This window comes from Leptodactylus fuscus, chromosome 5 (assembly GCF_031893055.1).
Source record: "Leptodactylus fuscus isolate aLepFus1 chromosome 5, aLepFus1.hap2, whole genome shotgun sequence".
Classification (NCBI taxonomy): Eukaryota; Metazoa; Chordata; class Amphibia; order Anura; family Leptodactylidae; genus Leptodactylus; species Leptodactylus fuscus.
The window spans coordinates 51129704-51148031 of record NC_134269.1 but is presented as its reverse complement, the minus strand read 5'-3'; the positions used below and the strand labels follow the sequence as shown (position 1 = coordinate 51148031).

General features: G+C 45.8%; 1 protein-coding gene across 1 annotated transcript in view; it reads left to right on the top strand.

The window, feature by feature from the left end:
* The first annotated feature begins 10019 nt into the window (after window positions 1-10019).
* MAP2K1 (mitogen-activated protein kinase kinase 1) overlaps window positions 10020-18328 on the top strand; it is a 30829-nt gene continuing 22520 nt past the window's right edge. Inside the window, exon 1 of the mRNA XM_075273177.1 lies at window positions 10020-10237. Coding sequence (XP_075129278.1) covers window positions 10158-10237 — 80 coding nt within the window. The 5' untranslated portion in view covers window positions 10020-10157. The remainder of the gene's footprint in view (window positions 10238-18328) is intronic.

The window sequence follows — 18328 nt, the reverse complement described above, 5'->3', positions numbered from 1 at the left end:
TCCCCCGGTATCTGCAGCGGCTCCCCCGGTATCTGCAGCGGCTCCCCCGGTATCTGCAGCGGCTGCATGCACTAAAGCGCGCCTTCCGGGTACGTGACGTCACGGACAGTAGGTGGAGTCATCGCTAGTCGCCTAGTTTGTTACTAAGCAACAGCTTCTAGATCAACGTTATGAAAAGAGCGGGAGTTCAACACGGAAAACTTTATTGTTCATGATTGATGATATTTTACAGCACATCTCACAACTGCCTAGTAAATATGTGGGCACTGTGACAGGCACAGGAGGTATAACATAGTCCTAGGGGTGACTTGTATACCTAATTTCAGAATGAGGTGGTTATATAAAGGAAGGTCACATGAGAGACCCCTGGAAAAAGATGACACATGGACCCATATGCTTATGTGGGTCACCCAAATTATTTTTGAGGAGATATATTTTGTCCCCTTGGGGTCTTTTATATAGTTTTGTTGATCTGATGCGTCTGCAAGAGTGAAAAAAAATTACTGGGCTTGTCTTACTTTTTTTTTTTTTACCAATCCATGGCGGCGCGTTTATTAACCCCTGCCCGCTTGTGGCATTTTTTTTTTTTTTCTGTGCCAAAAGCCATGTTTGGGTTTATTATTTGTTGAACAAATTATTCTTCATAACATGGTATACGCATTACACACACAGTATATACATTACACACGGTATATATATATATTACACACACAGTATATTCATTACACACACGGTATATACATTACACACACAGTATACACATTACACAGATGGTATATACATTACACACACAGTATACACATTACACAGACAGTATATACATTACACACACAGTATACGCATTACACACACAGTATATACATTACACACGGTATATACATTACACACACAGTATACACATTACACAGACGGTATAAGGAAAAATATCTTTGTACCGTGTTAGCCAGTGGATATGAAATATAAAAACATTTTTTTTGAGGAGTCTTCAGTAGTTGATACCTTTTTTAATAGCTAAAACACAATATCTTAAGACATGCACATTTATTCAGGTGTATTAGATGCATTTATTGAGTGTTAGATGCACAACTGATGGAAAGCAGAACATGCAAATAAACAGTAAAAAAAAACAAAAACGTATATATCAGTTCACAGGAAAGTTCTCTGGGTTTATGGTTCCTTTGATCAGTCACGCGGTGTCTAGTTGTTGTAAAACGACATGAAACCCTGTGACTGGTTTAACCCCCTTTGGAGTGTGCCAAAGGTCATAATAAGTTTATATTCCCATATCCTTCTATGTTTTCTGCTTTTGAAATTTCCTCTTAGAACCAGGATCTTCATGTCATTGATGATATTATGATTTTGATTGCAGAAGTGTTTTGGCACAGGGAGGTCAATTCTCTGCTCTGTAATCGTGTGACAGTGCGAATTCATCCTCATCCTAAGTGACTGTCCTGTCTCTCCCACATACAGGCCCCCAGGACACTTGGTACATATTATTAAATACACCACATTAGGTGTGCTGCAGGTGAAGGTACCTGGGATCGTGTAGTCCTGATCTGAGTTGGTGATTTTTGTTTTATCTGTGGTCAGTATGTGTGGGCAGGTTTTGCACTTTTTCTGTCCGCACGGAAATGTTCCTGTGTTAGTTGGAGGTGACAGTGAGCTGCTAATAACCATATTCCTGAGGTTTGGTGGCTGTCTATAGCACAGGAGAGGATCTGGAAACATGGTTTTTAGACGTTGGTCTTTTTGCAGTAGTGGATGTTATTGCGTGTGATTCCTCTCATCATCTCCAAGTGTGGGTTATATGTGACAACCAGGGGCACCCAATTGTTTTCCTGTTTGATATTGTATTTTAATAAATCCAATCTTGGTGTTCTCGTGGCCCTGTTAATTTGGTTATCAACTGTTCTTGGACGGTAACCCTGCCTCAAGAATGTATTCTGGAGGTCACCCAGGTGTTTGTCCAAATCTACAGGGTTTGAACATATGCGATGGTATCTGATGGCCTGGCTGTAGACAATGGAGTTCTTTATGTGTTTGGGATGAAAGCTATCGCATCTCAGGTAAGTTGGGCGGTCAATTGGTTTCTGATACAGCGATGTCTCAATTTTGTTGTTCTGTATCTTGATATGGGAATATAAACTCATGATGACCTTTGGCACACTCCAGAGGGGGTTAAACCAGTCATTTTACAACAACTAGACTGATCAAAGAAACCATAAACTCAGTGAACTTTCCTGTGAACTGATATATATGTTTTTTTAAACTATTTGCATGGACTGCTTTCCATTAGTTGTGCATCTAACACTCTAGTCCTGTATAAATGTGTTTGCCTTCAGATATTGTGTTATACCAGCCTGATGAAGGGACCTTTTTAGTAGTCCTGAAAGCTCGCAATATGTCATCATTTTTAGTTAGCTATTAAAAAAGGTATCAACTACACGGTACATATTACACAGACGTGACTGCAGCCAAAAGCTGATGTCACCCAGTCCTGGTGTTTCACATACTACAGACAGCCCCGACCCGGAACGCAACTAACGGACATCATGTGACTGAGGCCGAAACCTGATGTCACTCAGTCCTGGCGTTTTACATACCACAGACAGCCCCGACCGCAACTAACAGACATCACGTGGCTGCGGCCGGACATTCTATATCTTACACACTTCATCGTCATGGCCCAGTGTGAACAAGCTCTAGGACACAGCTGCGGGTCAGATGAATCCCTCCCAGGGTGCAGTTTCCAGAATGGGGTCACATTTCTGGATTTATACTGCACTGCCCGATAACCATTAGCTGATTGCCGCTCCTTCCCTTCTGCGCCTGCCGTGTATCCGTACATCACATTACACCCACAAATGGGGCAGTCAGTGTGAAGGATCCCCTAACTTGTGTGGTGTGGATCTGCGTTGCAAGTAGAAGATGTGAAATTTTGAAAATTGCTAATTTTGTGAAACTTTATTCAATTTGACTTTCAAAAAAAAAAAATTTAACAAAGGAAATTTACCCCCAACATAAAGCACAATGAAGGGGGGGGGGGGGGGGGGAATTTATTCAGCCTGGATTCTGTAAAGGCCCCAACTGGTGCGGGGTGCACCAGAATAGGCATCACCTCCGGCCTGAACCAGCCTAGATTTCCTGTATAACTCGGGGCAGTTTTCTGCTGTGATTTATAGTATTTTTGGGGGGCAGAGTTGCTACCCCCACCCTCGTCTTTGTCTCCGCCAACTTAATAAAAATTAGAAATGGAGCACAGAAGAGTGATGTAGAGGATCTTTGGTGTAACAACGAGCTGTAAGTTAGAGATTATGCCACAACTATTTCTATCTACACCACATAACTGTCATAGACGGAATAGTAAATCCCCGCAATGTGACAAGATCTGGATGGGTCATTGCATATAAACATATCACTGCATCAAGCAACCTGGTAAATGAAGGGGTTAAATGGTCGCCCTGAGCTGACAAAATGGCTACTCTTGTGAAATTGGAGCTTGTGCTGAGATCAGCACCTTTTCTTCATTAAAAGTTTATTGAAATTTTTACAATTTTTACAAAACAAGGGAGGGGGGGAGGGAGAGAGACCATAAAGGCATATGGAAATATCAATTGAAAGCACAGCGTGGAGAGAAAAAAGAGGGGTAGAGGGGGGGATATATGGGGAGTGGACAAGAAACAAGTAAATGCTCTGAAGCAGCAGAGCTGGCAAACAAAACATCTCAAAAACCTGGGACATTAGAGTGTCAACTGTCAAGTAAAATTAAAGACAAAGTTTACAAACAAAACACATAGGGGGACATCACACAGGGGACACAAAAGAAAAGAGGGTACGGAAGTCAGCGGAGTAGTAGAAGTGATTCCAAAGGAGCCACGTCTGTCGGTGCTTGTCATCAGTCTGGTGGAGCTCCGCTACCAGCGTTTCCATAGTACGTAAGGCAAGAATCAAGAAACGAGCGAGGGGGGGGGGGGGGGTTGTAGACTTCCACAGCCTGGTAATGACCCCGCGCGCCGCCACTAACAGAAACCCGAGGAGTCTACGGGTGGGTTTATGAAACTTCCCGGGGAAATATAGAAAGAAGCAGCAGAGCAGGATCATCTTCCAAATCGATCCCTGTCACTTGTAGAATAACCTGTCTGACCCCAGTCCAGAAGGGACACAAGAGGGGGAAATCCCACCAGATGTGAGCCATCATACCTCGGCCCGAGAGGCATCTCCAGCATCTGTCAGAAGTGGAGGGATAGATGTCATGTAGGAGGGCAGGGACTCTATATCATCTGGAGAGTATTTTGTAACTGGTCTCCTGCTCTCTACACGAAATGGAGAATTTATGGCACGAACCGAAGGCCGATGACCACACCTCCGGAGGGAAGGAGACCCCCAATTCCCTTTCCCAACCAGCTGTGAATGATGGAGGCGAATCCTCAGCCCTGTTCATCAGAAGACCATACAAAAGAGAGACCGTGTGGGAGGGAGGGGAGGTGGAAATACAGAGACAGTTCGAATGGCAGCAAGGGTCTATGAAGGTCTCGAGAAGACCTCAAAGAAGCGTAAAAGTGGGAGAGTTGGGAATATTGCCAGTGATAGGGGAGTGTATCAGGGCAGGATGTTTGGCCCAGAAGCTCAGGGCGGGAGAGGAGCGAGGAGGCCGATGTGACTTGTCTGAAGTGAAAAGTAGGAGAACCCACCTGGTGACACAAAAAGGAGGAGCGCAACGCCGCAGGAAAGTCCGGGTTACCTGAGATAGGAGTCATAAGGCCATCGTTTGTAAAGAGCAGGCGCATGGCACTATACCTGTGAAATACTCCCATAGTCTGACGCCCTACATAAGGGAGCGGGAATCGTTTGTCATCAGTCCAGAACCTCTCATGGAGCCAGGGAAGGGCGGTGAGAGGAACGGGGATCATTGAGTCCTCAAGGGCAACCCAGAGTTTAATCCGAACCGAATGGTGCCAGTCCAGAATTTCGCATAGCCACCGCCACAAGAAAATATCTCGAGCAGTCCAGGACCGCCAGGCCTCCTTCTCGTTTAGACCGGACCATAGTGGTACAAACAATGCGAGGGGGTTTCGAAGCCCAAACAAATTTTTTGAAAGCTTTATTAACTACTGAGAAGAAACACGAGGGCAGAACCACAACAACAGTCTGAAAGAGATATAATAATCTGGGAAGAATATTCATTTTCAATAGATTGATGCGTCCCAGCCACGAAAGGACCTTGGTGTCCCATCGCTCGAGATCAGACCTCAAAGTGCGTAGGATCGGGAGGAAATTCAGAGCATACGTACCTACGAGGTTTCGAGGAAGTTGCACCCCTAAGTACTTAATGGATTTCGGGGACCATGTAAATGGGAAAGAAGAGCGCAGGGCACCAAGGGTCGACGGCGGCAGCGAGACATCCAGGGCAGTGCTCTTCATCAGGTTAATCTTATAGATACTAATAAAGCTATAGGCATTTATCTCCTTGAGTATAGACGCGAGCGAAGTGAGTGGGCTAATAACAAAGAGGAGAACGTCATTTGCGAAAGTAGACACTTTCAATTGTCGGTCACGGATCAGCAAGCCCCGGATATCCAGATTGTTTCTAATAGCAACTAGGAGGTGCTCCATCACTAGAGCATATAGAAGGGGGGAAAGTGGGCAACCCTGTCTAGTGAGATCAGCACCTTTTACATGGGGGTTCTGTAGTGTATAAAAATTCCTGCCGCAGAGGAGCGCCCCCAGCTGGGCAGTCTATAGGGGAACTTGTGGATGATAAAGGAGGTCAAATATCGCCTATCACTAACCGCAGCGAGAGAAAAGTGAATGTTACAATACAATACCAATCAACTTATTGACAGTGAGATCTTTGGTCGCAGGAGTCGCAATCACATTTGCTGTATCCACCGCCCCTCTACAAAGACCCCTTTCCCTTTAATAATGCCGCCCTATAGCTGTGAACATACTGTGTTTGGCCGTGCAACAGGCTTTTCATGTTGAGGAAATCGCCATATACCTTTATAGACTCTGCCTCCTGTGACCCCTGTACAGATATGACGGTCACTAACAGTACGGCTGTCGCAATTAACCCTCTATTACATTACTTTTACAATGGCGCACTATATAAATATCATAAATCGCCATAGCGCCTATGGGCTGCACTATTTGCCGCCGCTACCTCTGTACCTCCCAGCACGTGATCGGCATAACCGCGATATGATGGAGACGATAGAGAAAACCTTTAATAATGTATAAAAGGAAACGTACAAGATTGTAAAAAAGAAAATTGTGTAGACTTTTATTGCAGTTTTATTTTTTTTTGTGTCGCACGGTTTTGGCACTCACGACCACCTCTGTCTCCGTCTCCTGGTGACGCGGCGGACACGGCACATCGGACAGTGCGGGTTGCTCCGGATCCAGGTAGTGATGCAGGGCCGGTAGTACGTGTGCGAATACGGCAGCAGGGTCAGTGTCTCTCCAGTGACATAGTCCTCCATGTAAATCACACAGGACTGCACATCCTCAGCACCAGTGAAGATTTGCGTTGGCAAAAGGTCAGGATGTCTCACTGTCCGGCCTCACTCACGTCTTGAGGCTGGGGTAGCTGGCACTGGGTCGAGAACCGGATGGCTGGGACCAGGCATTGCTTCCTCCGGCCTCTCAGACATGTGAGTAGAAGGGCTTGACGGCTGCTGGGCAGGAAGCGGCTCGGTGGGATCTAGTGTAGGAGGTTCTGGCAGGGTCTCTGGCTGCTGGGCAGGAAGCGGCTCAGTGGGACCTGGTGTGGGGGGTCCTGGCACGGTCTTTGGACGCTCTGAGGAATGGCGCAATGGCAACCTGCTCCTATCTGCTCTTGACTGCGGCGGGGTGGATCACATCATCTCCAGTGGGAGACGTCATCATGGTCAGCAGCATCAAGGGCCCATGTTCTATTAGACCTCCGTCCAGCAGAGTCTAGAAATAAAACAGAGAGGATTAGTGAGATGTAACCGCCATAGATAGAGCGCCCCCCATCCCACAGAAGACTGATCTCTTACCAGACGGGGTCATCCACGAGCTCTGATCCATCATGAGTCTCAGTAGTTCACGATGGCTCATGGTAAGGGTAGGGGGAACGGGAATAAAAACAATAAAATGGGTGAGCGAGGGGCATTGAACCAAGGAGAGGGGGGGAAGGACTCCTACAGGAACCACAAAAAGTTTTGGCAAAAGCCTCCACTCAAAATGGCCCTAAGGTCCCCAGGAAAGGTGGAGGCCAAAGTCCCCACCCGAGAAATACCAAACACACTAGTTCACCCTTAAGCAAGAGCTTCCACCTAAAGTAGCAAGGAAACCAACACAAGCTTCAGCACAAGCTTCCACCTGTAATGGGAACCAGAAATGGCACCAATTGGAGCACAACGCGGCATTATATAGGGCACTGGGAGGTCATAATTACATGACTTCACCACAAACTGGCAAGGCCATGTCACAATCGGTACGGGGAGACATATAATAGGTGGCCCCCCTCCGGCTACTTGCATAACTGCAGAGAACATAGTTGTTATATATGGTGATGGTCATGAGACGCATCGAGCATGTGCTATGTCGTCCTTACTTGTTGTAAAGCTCACATTGAACGCCAGCGTGGTACTGTAATAAAATGATACAGTTGTAACAAGTCAGTACCTGAAATTTCTTTTCTCCTAAATATTCCATGATCAACTGACAGCAGTATTGTTTAGAAACCACAGCAACTTGGCCATGAAATGACTGACTATGTACAACGTAAAGATCAGGCTGACCAAGTACCCAGGTACATAGTGCATAGAAGTTCACAACCCTCTGCTGACTCGACTACAGAGCTCCAAACCTCTGGCATTAACATTTGCACAAAAAACTGTCATTTTATGGGCTACCATGGCCGAGCATCTGCATGCAAAACTTACATGACCTAGCACAATGCCTCTGGACTCTGGAAATATGTTCTATGGAGTGACACATCACACTTTTCTATGTGGCAGTCTGATGGCAGCACCGCACCTCCCATGAGGCGACCTGAAGTGACCGCTTCAGGCAGCGCTATGTCAGGGCCCCAGTGAGGGCGGCATTTTTGCTGACCTAAGTCAGTCCAGAACAAGCTGTCCTGGACTGGCTTAGGGTCACCGTCACTGAGCAGTGGATTGGGGAGGCTGCTGGAGAAGCACTGCTCCAGCGGCCGCCCCTCACGCTCAGGCAGAGAGCAGGTCCTCTCGCTGCCTGCTCTCTACCTGCTAAAGACGCTTGCTCCGCTCGTCCCCGCCCCCTCCGCTCGTCCCCGCCCCCTCCGCTCATCCCCGCCCCTTCCGCTCATCCCCGCCCCCTCCGCTCCGCCCCCTATTCCAGGGGGGGGCGGCTTTCTGACGTCCGCCTCAGGCTGTAGAAACCCATGGTTCACCCCTGTCTGATGGACAAATCTGCAGTTAGTGACTGACGAGAACATCATTGCCTGACTGCTTTGTGCCAACGCTAAAGTTTAGAGGAGGGGGATAATACCTTCCCAGAAGAATGGAAGCTGTGTGATCTGTAAAGGGGAACTTACTCCATGTTATGGCTAAAGCTCGTATAGGTGCCTATACTTCTTTCCATATAGTGTAGGTTGTTATATGTGAAATAAAAGCTACGTTTTATGATACATGGATGGCAGATCGTTCGTGCTGGACCTTGCTACTTTTCATTCATTTGTTCCTGTCTCTGCCGGGAGAGATCTCCGAGCACCGATCGCATTGCATCCATTAACCCACGTTATACCAGCAACGGGATCAAGGGAGTGGATTTGTACTTAACCTTTTGTAACCTTTTTACTACAAATTTTGGCTGTTGCATTTATTTTTTGTTAGGGACATATAGTGTAGATTGTAAACTCTTGCGAATAAGACTCTCACTCCTGTTTTTTTGTTTTTAGTCAATGATTGATGTATTCCTCTGTAAAGTCTAATATTGTCTGTACATTTACCCTCTGCTTTGTACAGTACAATATATTAGTCATTATTATGGATAATTCCCCCTGTGATGATGAGAGACCCCCAGATAGGTATTAGGTTTCTGTTCAGGGGTCCCCGATGGAAATCCATGTGCAAATGTGAACCGGCCTGATTTATTAAGAGGCTGTAGTCAGGGCCTTTATTAGGATTGGTTTAGCACAGCCAGACTTAAAGGGATTCTACCATTAAAACTTTTTTTTGTGGATAAGATGTGGGAACAGCCTTTAGAAAGGTTATTCGTCTCTTACCTTTAAACGTGGTCTCCGCCGCGCCATTCCTCAGAAAAAACGTTTTTTACCGGTATGCAAATCAGTTATCTCGCAGCAATGGGGGCGGGCCCCAGCACTCAAACAGCAATGAGGGCGTCCCCACCGCTGCCAGAGAAGTGTCTCCAAGCGCCGCCTCATGTCCAAGGTCTTCTTCCGACGCAGGCTCGTAACTTAGCAGAGCAGAGCAGACTGCGCAGGCGCACAGGCCACGGGAAAATGGCCACTAACAATACTGTGCAAACGGACATTTTCCCGTGTCGTGTGCGCCTGCGCAGTCTGCTCTGCTAGAAGTTATGAGCCTGCGCCGGAAGACATTGAAGATGACGCAGCGGACGAAGAAGGAGGACACTTCTCTGGCAGCGGTGGGGACGCCCCCATCGCTGCGGGAGAACTCATTTTCATTCAAGAGACGAATAGCCTTTCTAAAGGCTATTCTGACGTCTTATCCACAAAAAAAAAAAAAAGTTTTAATGGTAGAATCCCTTTAATAAATCCCACTCATCTATTACGTATATGGTCGGTTTATGGTGACTAATGTTAGACCTCCTTTAAAAACTCATCAGCCATTAAAAATAATTCTGAGAAGGAACCGCAGGCGTTCATATGAAACTATCGCTTCCCCATTCTACTTTTCTGCATGAATCCCAAGCAATGACGGAAGGTGCTGCGCTTCCCTCTTTGAGCAGCAGGGGTCGCTTGTGCCCTCCACTGTACACTGACATGACGTGTTTCCGTGGTCAATCTGTCTGTCTGCGGGCTCCTCCCATTGGCTGCTGCTGCTGCTGCTGATAGCAGGGACTGGAGGTAACCCAGGCAGTACATACACCCCCTGAATGCAGAAGGGGAGCGAGTGACAGCCGCTCTATACAACTGCTGGGAGCACTCTGTGAAGACAAGGCAAAACATGCCCAAAAGGAAGCCCGGACCCATCCAGCTCAACCCCACCCCCGATGGGACCACAGTGAACGGGACCCCGTCAGCAGAGTAAGTGACGCCTGTGGCTATCATGGGGAACCTTCCCAGTGGCTAGAGATGAGGCAGCACACACTGGCCACGCATTGTCCTGTTGCATTTCCAGTGCTGAGACTTTTGCTGTGGTGCAGACACTTGATGCACAGAGCTCAGTCCCCATGTCACCCGGCTCTATCTGCAGGGCAGTGCCCCACTGGCACCTGGTGCTGTGCTATATACTTCCTTATTTGTGGCACTATATGGTTATCTATACATCTGTATACACCAAAGCTCTGGGCACTGGAGTGTATTCTGCTAATACATATATAGCATACACCTGCTGATAATGTGTATATATAAATATAAGGGGCTCCAAAGATGTCATTGGAGGAATAATAATGGAAAAGCAATACTTTTTTCATGCAATGACGAAGAACATAGTTGAGATAGAAGTGCATCATCAGTAATGCCCCTTCTGTACATGCTGTGCCCACTACTACAAAAACATGTTCCCATGTATCGGTTGTGTCCGCTGGCTGATTTAAGCCTGAGCTGGACACAACTGATGACATTCTTGAGTGATGGTCTGGCACCCAAAGTCGGACAGAAAAACCACGCTTGTTTTTCAGTCCTGTGCAAGAAGACATCTGTCATCACAGCTTGACGCCCTGGATATCAATGTGATCAGTTCTGGGATCCGTTTCCCTTGGACATGTCAGTGCTATCAGAATAATAAAGGATGACTGGATGTATGGGAACGAGACCATATTGAGGGGAGTAGTGCCAAAAAAATTTTTTCAACTGGCTGGTATTTTGTTGCAGTTTACTTTAATAAGAATTTTAAAGAGACCTCTTTTTCAAGGAGTCTTGAGATTTTATGTGCATTGCAACATGGAACTTCTCCCATTCCATGCATGGGTGCAGTGTTGTACTTCTGGATTTCGTCAGCTATAACCAGAAAAAGAACAAAATCCGAAACTCATTAGGGAAATAAATGCAGCCCTAAGGTCATGTAAAGTTTGTGCCGTGCCCGTGGTGCCTGGTATAACGGGTGCTCCCTTCTGTCTGGGTGTGTCTGGCTGGGAAGGTGTGGAGTGAGCAAGCCCCAGGACATGACAAGAATGTGCAGATTTCTCCTCCTCTTGCAGTGAGTCTCAGCTACAGGTTTGTAAGTGTCCAGACATGCTGGGCCGGGACCCTCCATCATTGCAGTCAGGTCTGTAAAGATGATGAGGTCAATTCTTTCTCTATAGGAGCCAGCAGGCAGTGCGTTTTGCTTGTCATACTAGCACAAATCTTGAGTCTGAAATGAATCTGTGAGGGGGTTGAGGGTTGGTATCCTGCCCAGTTACAGCAAGAATCCTTGCAATGTGGCATTCCAGTAGAGTGATCAGGTCAGGTTACGCCTGTCCACCTTGCCGGCAATTCTTGCACTTACAGTACAATAGGTAAGCACTTTGGGGCTATGTGCTGGAAATGACATATATGCTGGTACCAGATGCAGAAAGTTTCTGAGCCATTAGGAGACTCCTACATAAGCTCAGTAGTTTCTTCATATTATGAAGATGTGCCTACATTAATGTTCTGTACTTTCCCCTTGTGCCACCAAAACAGCTCTGACCTGTCCAGCCCTCTGAAGGTTTCCTGTGATATCTGACATTAGCTGTAGATGCAAAACTTGCTGATATATATCAGTATCTGATGTGTCCCTACCCTCAAAACAGACCAGAATAGTGCATGCTTTAGATCGGAGTTACGGTAAATAATGGAAGTGTCATTACTTGACAATGTGTCCCTGTTTATTTCCATCAGCCTGTAAACAGACGTCAGATACCATCATATGAGCAAGTCCTTACATTTAGTCAGGCAGCCCCCACACATATAGTGGTAATAACTTACTGATGCAGGTAAAGTTTTCCTTTGCCAGGTACAGAATTGAAGTGGACCTTCCAGCACCCCGACCAAAGAGGGTAGTTGGAGATGGTGGCGCCCTGGAGAATCAATGTATATTGGTAAACTATGTATCTTGCTATTTTAGCTGTGTTTGAATGGGTTGGCCCAAGTTCTAATATTATCTAACCACGGGATAGTGGGGTCCAAGCAGTGGGACAACCACGGATCATGAGAACAAGTGTCCTCTATTTCCCTGTCTGACTGGGGTGGCCAGCTGTGTAAGTGCAGTGTTGCTGCATTCATTTACTATGGAATTACTAGAGATGGGCACGCACAGTCCCTGGCTATCTCTGACAGTCCCATAGACAGTGAAAGAAGCAGCAGTGCACATGCTTGGCCTGCCACTCCTTTCGAATGGGGGACTGGGATTCCTATCTTTGTGATCTGTTGGACCCCAACTATCCAGTGTATGAGAGATACCATTACAACTTGACTTGTCTCTTACCAGTCAGTTGCTATTCAGCCTGATATACAAGAAACTGCAATATACTATGTGTTAAAGGAGTTTTCCAGGATTTAGATATTAATGACTTATCCTTGGGATCAGGTGATATCACCAACCTTGGTGCCAGATGTAGTTCACCTCCAATTGAAGTAAAAGAGACTATTTGGTGTGTAGAACACTACCCTGTCCCTATATTAACTTTAGTACGATTTATGCGGCAGCTTATAGTTCTGGCAGTCCCTTCTTTCAACTTACTGCCCCAGGCAGAACATTTTTGCAAGTATGCATACCCTTCAAAGATTTAGCAACAAGTTCTATTGAGTTGACCCCCTACTACTTCCACGTCTCATTAGACCCTATGTATAAAAAATGCATAGAGGGAAATATGTTGTTGCCCATGGAAATCAATCTGCCGGAACAATGAAACATGGATTCCGTATGGTTGCAGTGCAATACCTCTTAGGCCTTCTTTATACTTGTGGCCTAGCCACTGTAGCTACTCAGTAGGGGTCCTGCACTTTCCATACAGATCAGATGATCCTGGCGCCACAAGATAGCGTGATTGACTGAGGTGGAAATGGCTCCACTCCTATTTAAGTAATAGAAGCAGAGCCGCAGTACCCCAGCACCACCAATATACAGAATCTGTAGCTCTGGCCCTAATGCTTGACTAGGAACAGAGCTGCTTATGTCTCCATGCATCACCGTAGACCCGGTGCAGGTTAGGGTTGATGGACTCCCCACCAGACCGTTACTGATGGTCTATTCTACTCAGTGGTAAAGGTATTGGTGGTGATACCTTACCAGTTACACAACGATCACCCTAGGTATATGTCATCAATCTTTAAAGTATACCTCCAATTATGAAATAATGTTCCATAACCAAATAGAACATAATAATCTAAATAACTGTGTAATATATATTAGGGAAGTTTTATGTCCTTCTTCACCTATAGGGCTGCTATCCTCTTCCTTATCTTCACTCAGTCTTTTTGCTTACATAGAGTCCCTACCCATATTGAGCTCACACACACAATTCTGTAGAGAATGGAGGATAATTGATTTGTTGCCTCAGCCCCGGTTCACATCAGTGTTCAGGTTTCCGTTCGGGGAGTCTATCTGGGGGCCCCGTGAGCAGAAATCTATACGCATAGAAAAGTGGTTACCTAAGAAACCACACGAACCCCATAGACTATAATGAGGTCCGTATGGTTTACTGCTGCTTGCAGTACTTTTCTCTCCACATGTTTCGGGCAGGAATCGAACGGTGACCACACGGACCCCATTAGTCTATGGGGTCCGTGTGTTTTCCCAGGTAACTGCTTTTCTATGCGTATAGGTTTCCGTTCAGGGGGTCCTCAAACGGAAAACCGAATGCAGATGTGAACCAGGCCTCATTCTATGCAGTGCTAGTCACCTTGAAGACATAGCAGTGTCAGAAGCAGAGTGTAGCAGCTACAACTCTTAGGGTACATTCACACGGGGGAATCCACGGCAGACTCTATCCAGAACTGACCTCACATTGTTGAAAGCAGAAATCGCAGCAGGACACTGAAAAAAATAATGGTCATGCTTGATCTTGCCACAGATTTTGTGGGCTCGTGACTCTATTCTGATTAGGCCCATTCATGTGGCTCTGGGCTGTGAATTGGCATCCCATCATGGCTAGCCCGTGACTCAATTTGGGGGCCCAAAATGAATTCCTCTTCTTTTTCCACCGTGTGAACTTGCCCAGAGTGTGCCTTTTCCAGCAGCCTCCCCTATCTATAGACTAATGTTTTTTTGTTTTTTTTTTAAAAAGGCTTGATAAATGGAGAAGGAAATCTATGTCTTAATGCGAGTCCATTGTCTCCCCAATGCATATTTAACTGTCCCCACCGTATTACAGAGCATATTATTACATATATTAAAGTGATAAACAACATACCTCTGTTATGTATGTCACGTTTGAAGATTTTGAAAAAACTACTTTGAAGTCTTGCCACTATGACCCCTACCATCTTTTGTCTGTATCAACCATTGCAGTGGGACTTAATCCACCCTAACACCCATCAGCAGGAGCAGCGCTCCCAGGGCTGAAGCTCCACCCCCAGTGCACCAACCACCTCCTTTGCATAATACTTCAAAGTTCTTATTCTCAAAATGACATACATAACAAAGGTCTGATGTTTCTTACTGTAATGTGCCCTGTCATGTGGTGGTGACAATTGAATATACTTGCGGTAAGTCGTAGATAAATAAGATATATTGCAAAGTTTCTTATATTTACCTGTACTATTCATTTATGAAAAGTTGTTTTGGAACAGCAGGTATGCATTAAAGGAATTGTCTGGTTTGTCATTTTTTTAAGACATGTCACGGTATAGGTAAATAACAAACAATCTGTTCAATAAAAGATTGAAGATATGTTACAATATTTTTATAGGACAGCGCCTCCCTAAGGCATGTGATGGAACATTACAGTTTTCTTACTCATGGGTTAAAATTAGGGGTGCACACTGATACAGTGTGAGTCCATAGCAGCCTTTGGCAATCCATATGACCATGGGCATCAGCCATTAAGCAAAGTATTTAAGTAGTTACTCCATTTTAATGTAGCGTTTTACTGGAATGTTATAAGTTGTTGGCCAAAAGCAATTTGCTAAAAAAGAGTAACCCTGCTGAGACGTCCTTCCATCATGTGCATACATGTCATTCACTGAGGACCGGTTTGTATCTCTTTCTTCCATACCCGGCACCTGCGTCTTCATCTTGCCCTCCTCTTTGTGGGTCCCCCTGGATGCTGCAGCTGAGACATTTAATTATTGTTATGAAGATATCTCTGTCTATTCCTCCGAGCCCCTGGGCTAATGTTTGTACAGCAGATTTAGCTACAAAAAAATCTGAAGTTGCTTACTTAAAGGGATTCTACCATTAAAAAACTTTTTTTTTCTAGGTAACACGTCGGAATAGCTTTCAGAAAGGCTATTCATCTCCTACCTTTGGAAGTGATCTCCGCCGCACCGTTCGTTCGAAATACCGGTTTGTACCGGTATGCTAATTAGTTCTCTCACAGCGATGGGGGCGTCCCGCAGCGCAGGAGATGCGATGGGGGCGTCCCCATTGCTGCTCGAAAACCGACTCCAGCGCCGCCTCTATCTTCTTCTTCCTCCCCTTCCTTCTTCGGCTTGACATCGGATGCCTGCGCAGTACGCTCTGTTCAGCGAACTTCGCCGAACGTACTGCGCATGCCCGCGGCCATAGTGCCGACACCGCAAGTTCCCCGAACAGAGCGTACTGCGCAGGCAACCGACGTCAAGCCGAAGAAGGAAGGGGAGGATGCAGAAGAAGACAGAGGCGACGCTGGAGTCGGCTTTTGAGCAGCAATGGGGACGCCCCCATCGCATCTCCTGCACTGGGGGACGCCACCATCGCTGCGAGAGAACTAATTAGCATACCGGTACAAACCGGTATTTCGAACGAACGGCGCGGCGGAGATCACTTCCAAAGGTAGGAGACGAATAGCCTTTCTAAAGGCTATTCCGACGTGTTACCTAGAAAAAAGTTTTTTAATGGTAGAATCCTTTTAAACGACATGTCCGTGTATATAACCATGACCAAAATCTACATCCACCTCCCGATGTGACTAAAATCAAAGCCGAAGCAACGTTGCTTCCTAAATAAATATTCCTAAATAATTAATAATAATGATGATGATAATAAAAAAAAATGGTCATGTGATACGGTTTATGGTCATGTATTGGACATACAGGTGCACAGTTTGTTACAAGTCAGATGTCTGATTATTGTAATGTGGCCAAAACCCATAACCGTTATTGCATTGTATAGCAATGTAAAGGTTCAAAGCTCCTGCAGATCCATGGCATTTCTGGCAACCACCAAAACCCACCTGCTGCATGTATGTGAATCACAGCTGTGTGCTGTCCGTATACTCCATGGACAGAACACAGTCCCATTTGTTTCATTAGGTATTCAGGTATTCTGCTTTTTATCAATCGACCTGCACTACTGATACTACAAATAAGTAGCTGCAGCAGTTGCGTGTCTTTGATCTGACGTCTCGTCCCGCCAGGTAAACACAGCCCAGCCAGTGGAACGGGAGCAGCAACAACAGATGAGTAAGTCTTATGGACACGGCCGTACCATTTTTCATGTCTCTTCGTCTGTGAAAAACGGTCATGTCTGTCCATTCAAGTGCATGGTTGCCACTTATTCACATGACGGTGAGTAAGGCTACATTCACACAACCATGGTGCAAAACGGCCTTGAAAAATGTAAATGTAAAGTGGCTGTTTTCACGGATCACTCATACGTGTGCGAAGGGATCTAGAATAATGAACCATCAAAATATCAGTGATGTGAATAGCTTCCATTCACAGACATTGAGATGTCTGTCACATGGCCGATTACAGTGTGTGTGAATATAAGGTAATGTCACATGGCCATTATAAAACCCATGAATTTCGATGGGTTCACTCACATGGCACATGACATTTTGACAGACAAAAATAGAACATGTCAGTTTCTTTTTCTTGTAATGGTCAAGAAAAATGAACCGGTAACCAAAGAGACATGAGAATAGACACATTAGATTCAATAAAATGGATTTTGCAAAAGCAACCATCACATGACCGTTCTTCATTGCTCTGTGAAGAAGAGGACAAGCTTTGCTATACAGGGGCCACACGGTGGCTCAGTGGTTAGCACTGGAGTCCTGGTGTTCAAATCCCGCCAAGGGCAAAAACCATCTGCAAGGAGTTTGTATGTTCTCCCCGTGTTTGCTTGGATTTCCATCCCATATTCCAAAGACATAATGATAGGGGTAAAAAATGTACATTATGAGCTCTCTATGGGGCTCACAATCTACATTAAAGAAAAAAAAAAGCTTTGCTATACTTAACATACAGCTTTTGGCCTGGGCCACACATGGCATAACCTGCTGCATTTTACAGTCCATGCAAAGTGGATGGGATTCTAGTGAATCCCATCCACGTATTGCAGAAAAATATGTGCTGCAGAAAACCTGCGATTTTTTTCCAAACCGGTGCATTTTTGGAAATTGCAGCATGTCCATCATGCCTACAAAAACGCTGGTAGTTTTCCAATAGGTATAATGGAAGCAGAAGGTCCATGGAGGAAATCTGTGACGATAACTGCGGGAAAGACTGCAATGCATTTGCGCCATGTTTTTTCTGCAGCATTTTTTCTCTGCAGACCACTACGTGGGGCCTTAGCCTTTATGTTTAGTTCTTAAGGACTTATTCACATGGGGCAAGAGGGGGCCGTTTTTGGCGCTGAATCCACGTCAGAATCCGCCCCCTCCGGATAGAGGTCTATGTAGCCGCTATGTTGCCGCTCACGGAAAAAAGAAGCGACCTGCCCTTTCTTCAGGTGGATTCCGCGGCTGATTCAGCCCCGGCGTCCGCCTTGTGGCAGCACCCTCCGGTCTGGGCCCATTCATTTGGGCCTATTCCGGAGCGGGAAGTCGCGACAGTCGTGGCAGGTGCATTTTGGCCCTATTCTGACGCGGCTTCCCCTGTCAAAATCAGGACCAAAATACGCTTAACCGTGCCCCATGTGAACTAGTCCTAAAGTTTCCCAGATGAAGGTAGTTGGGGAAAAGGGAAAACTACAGAATTTGCTTCTCCAAAAGAAAAATGTTGCAATTTTTTCATTTAAACCTACGTTATCTTCAATCTATTAACCCGGCACATGTCACAAACCCG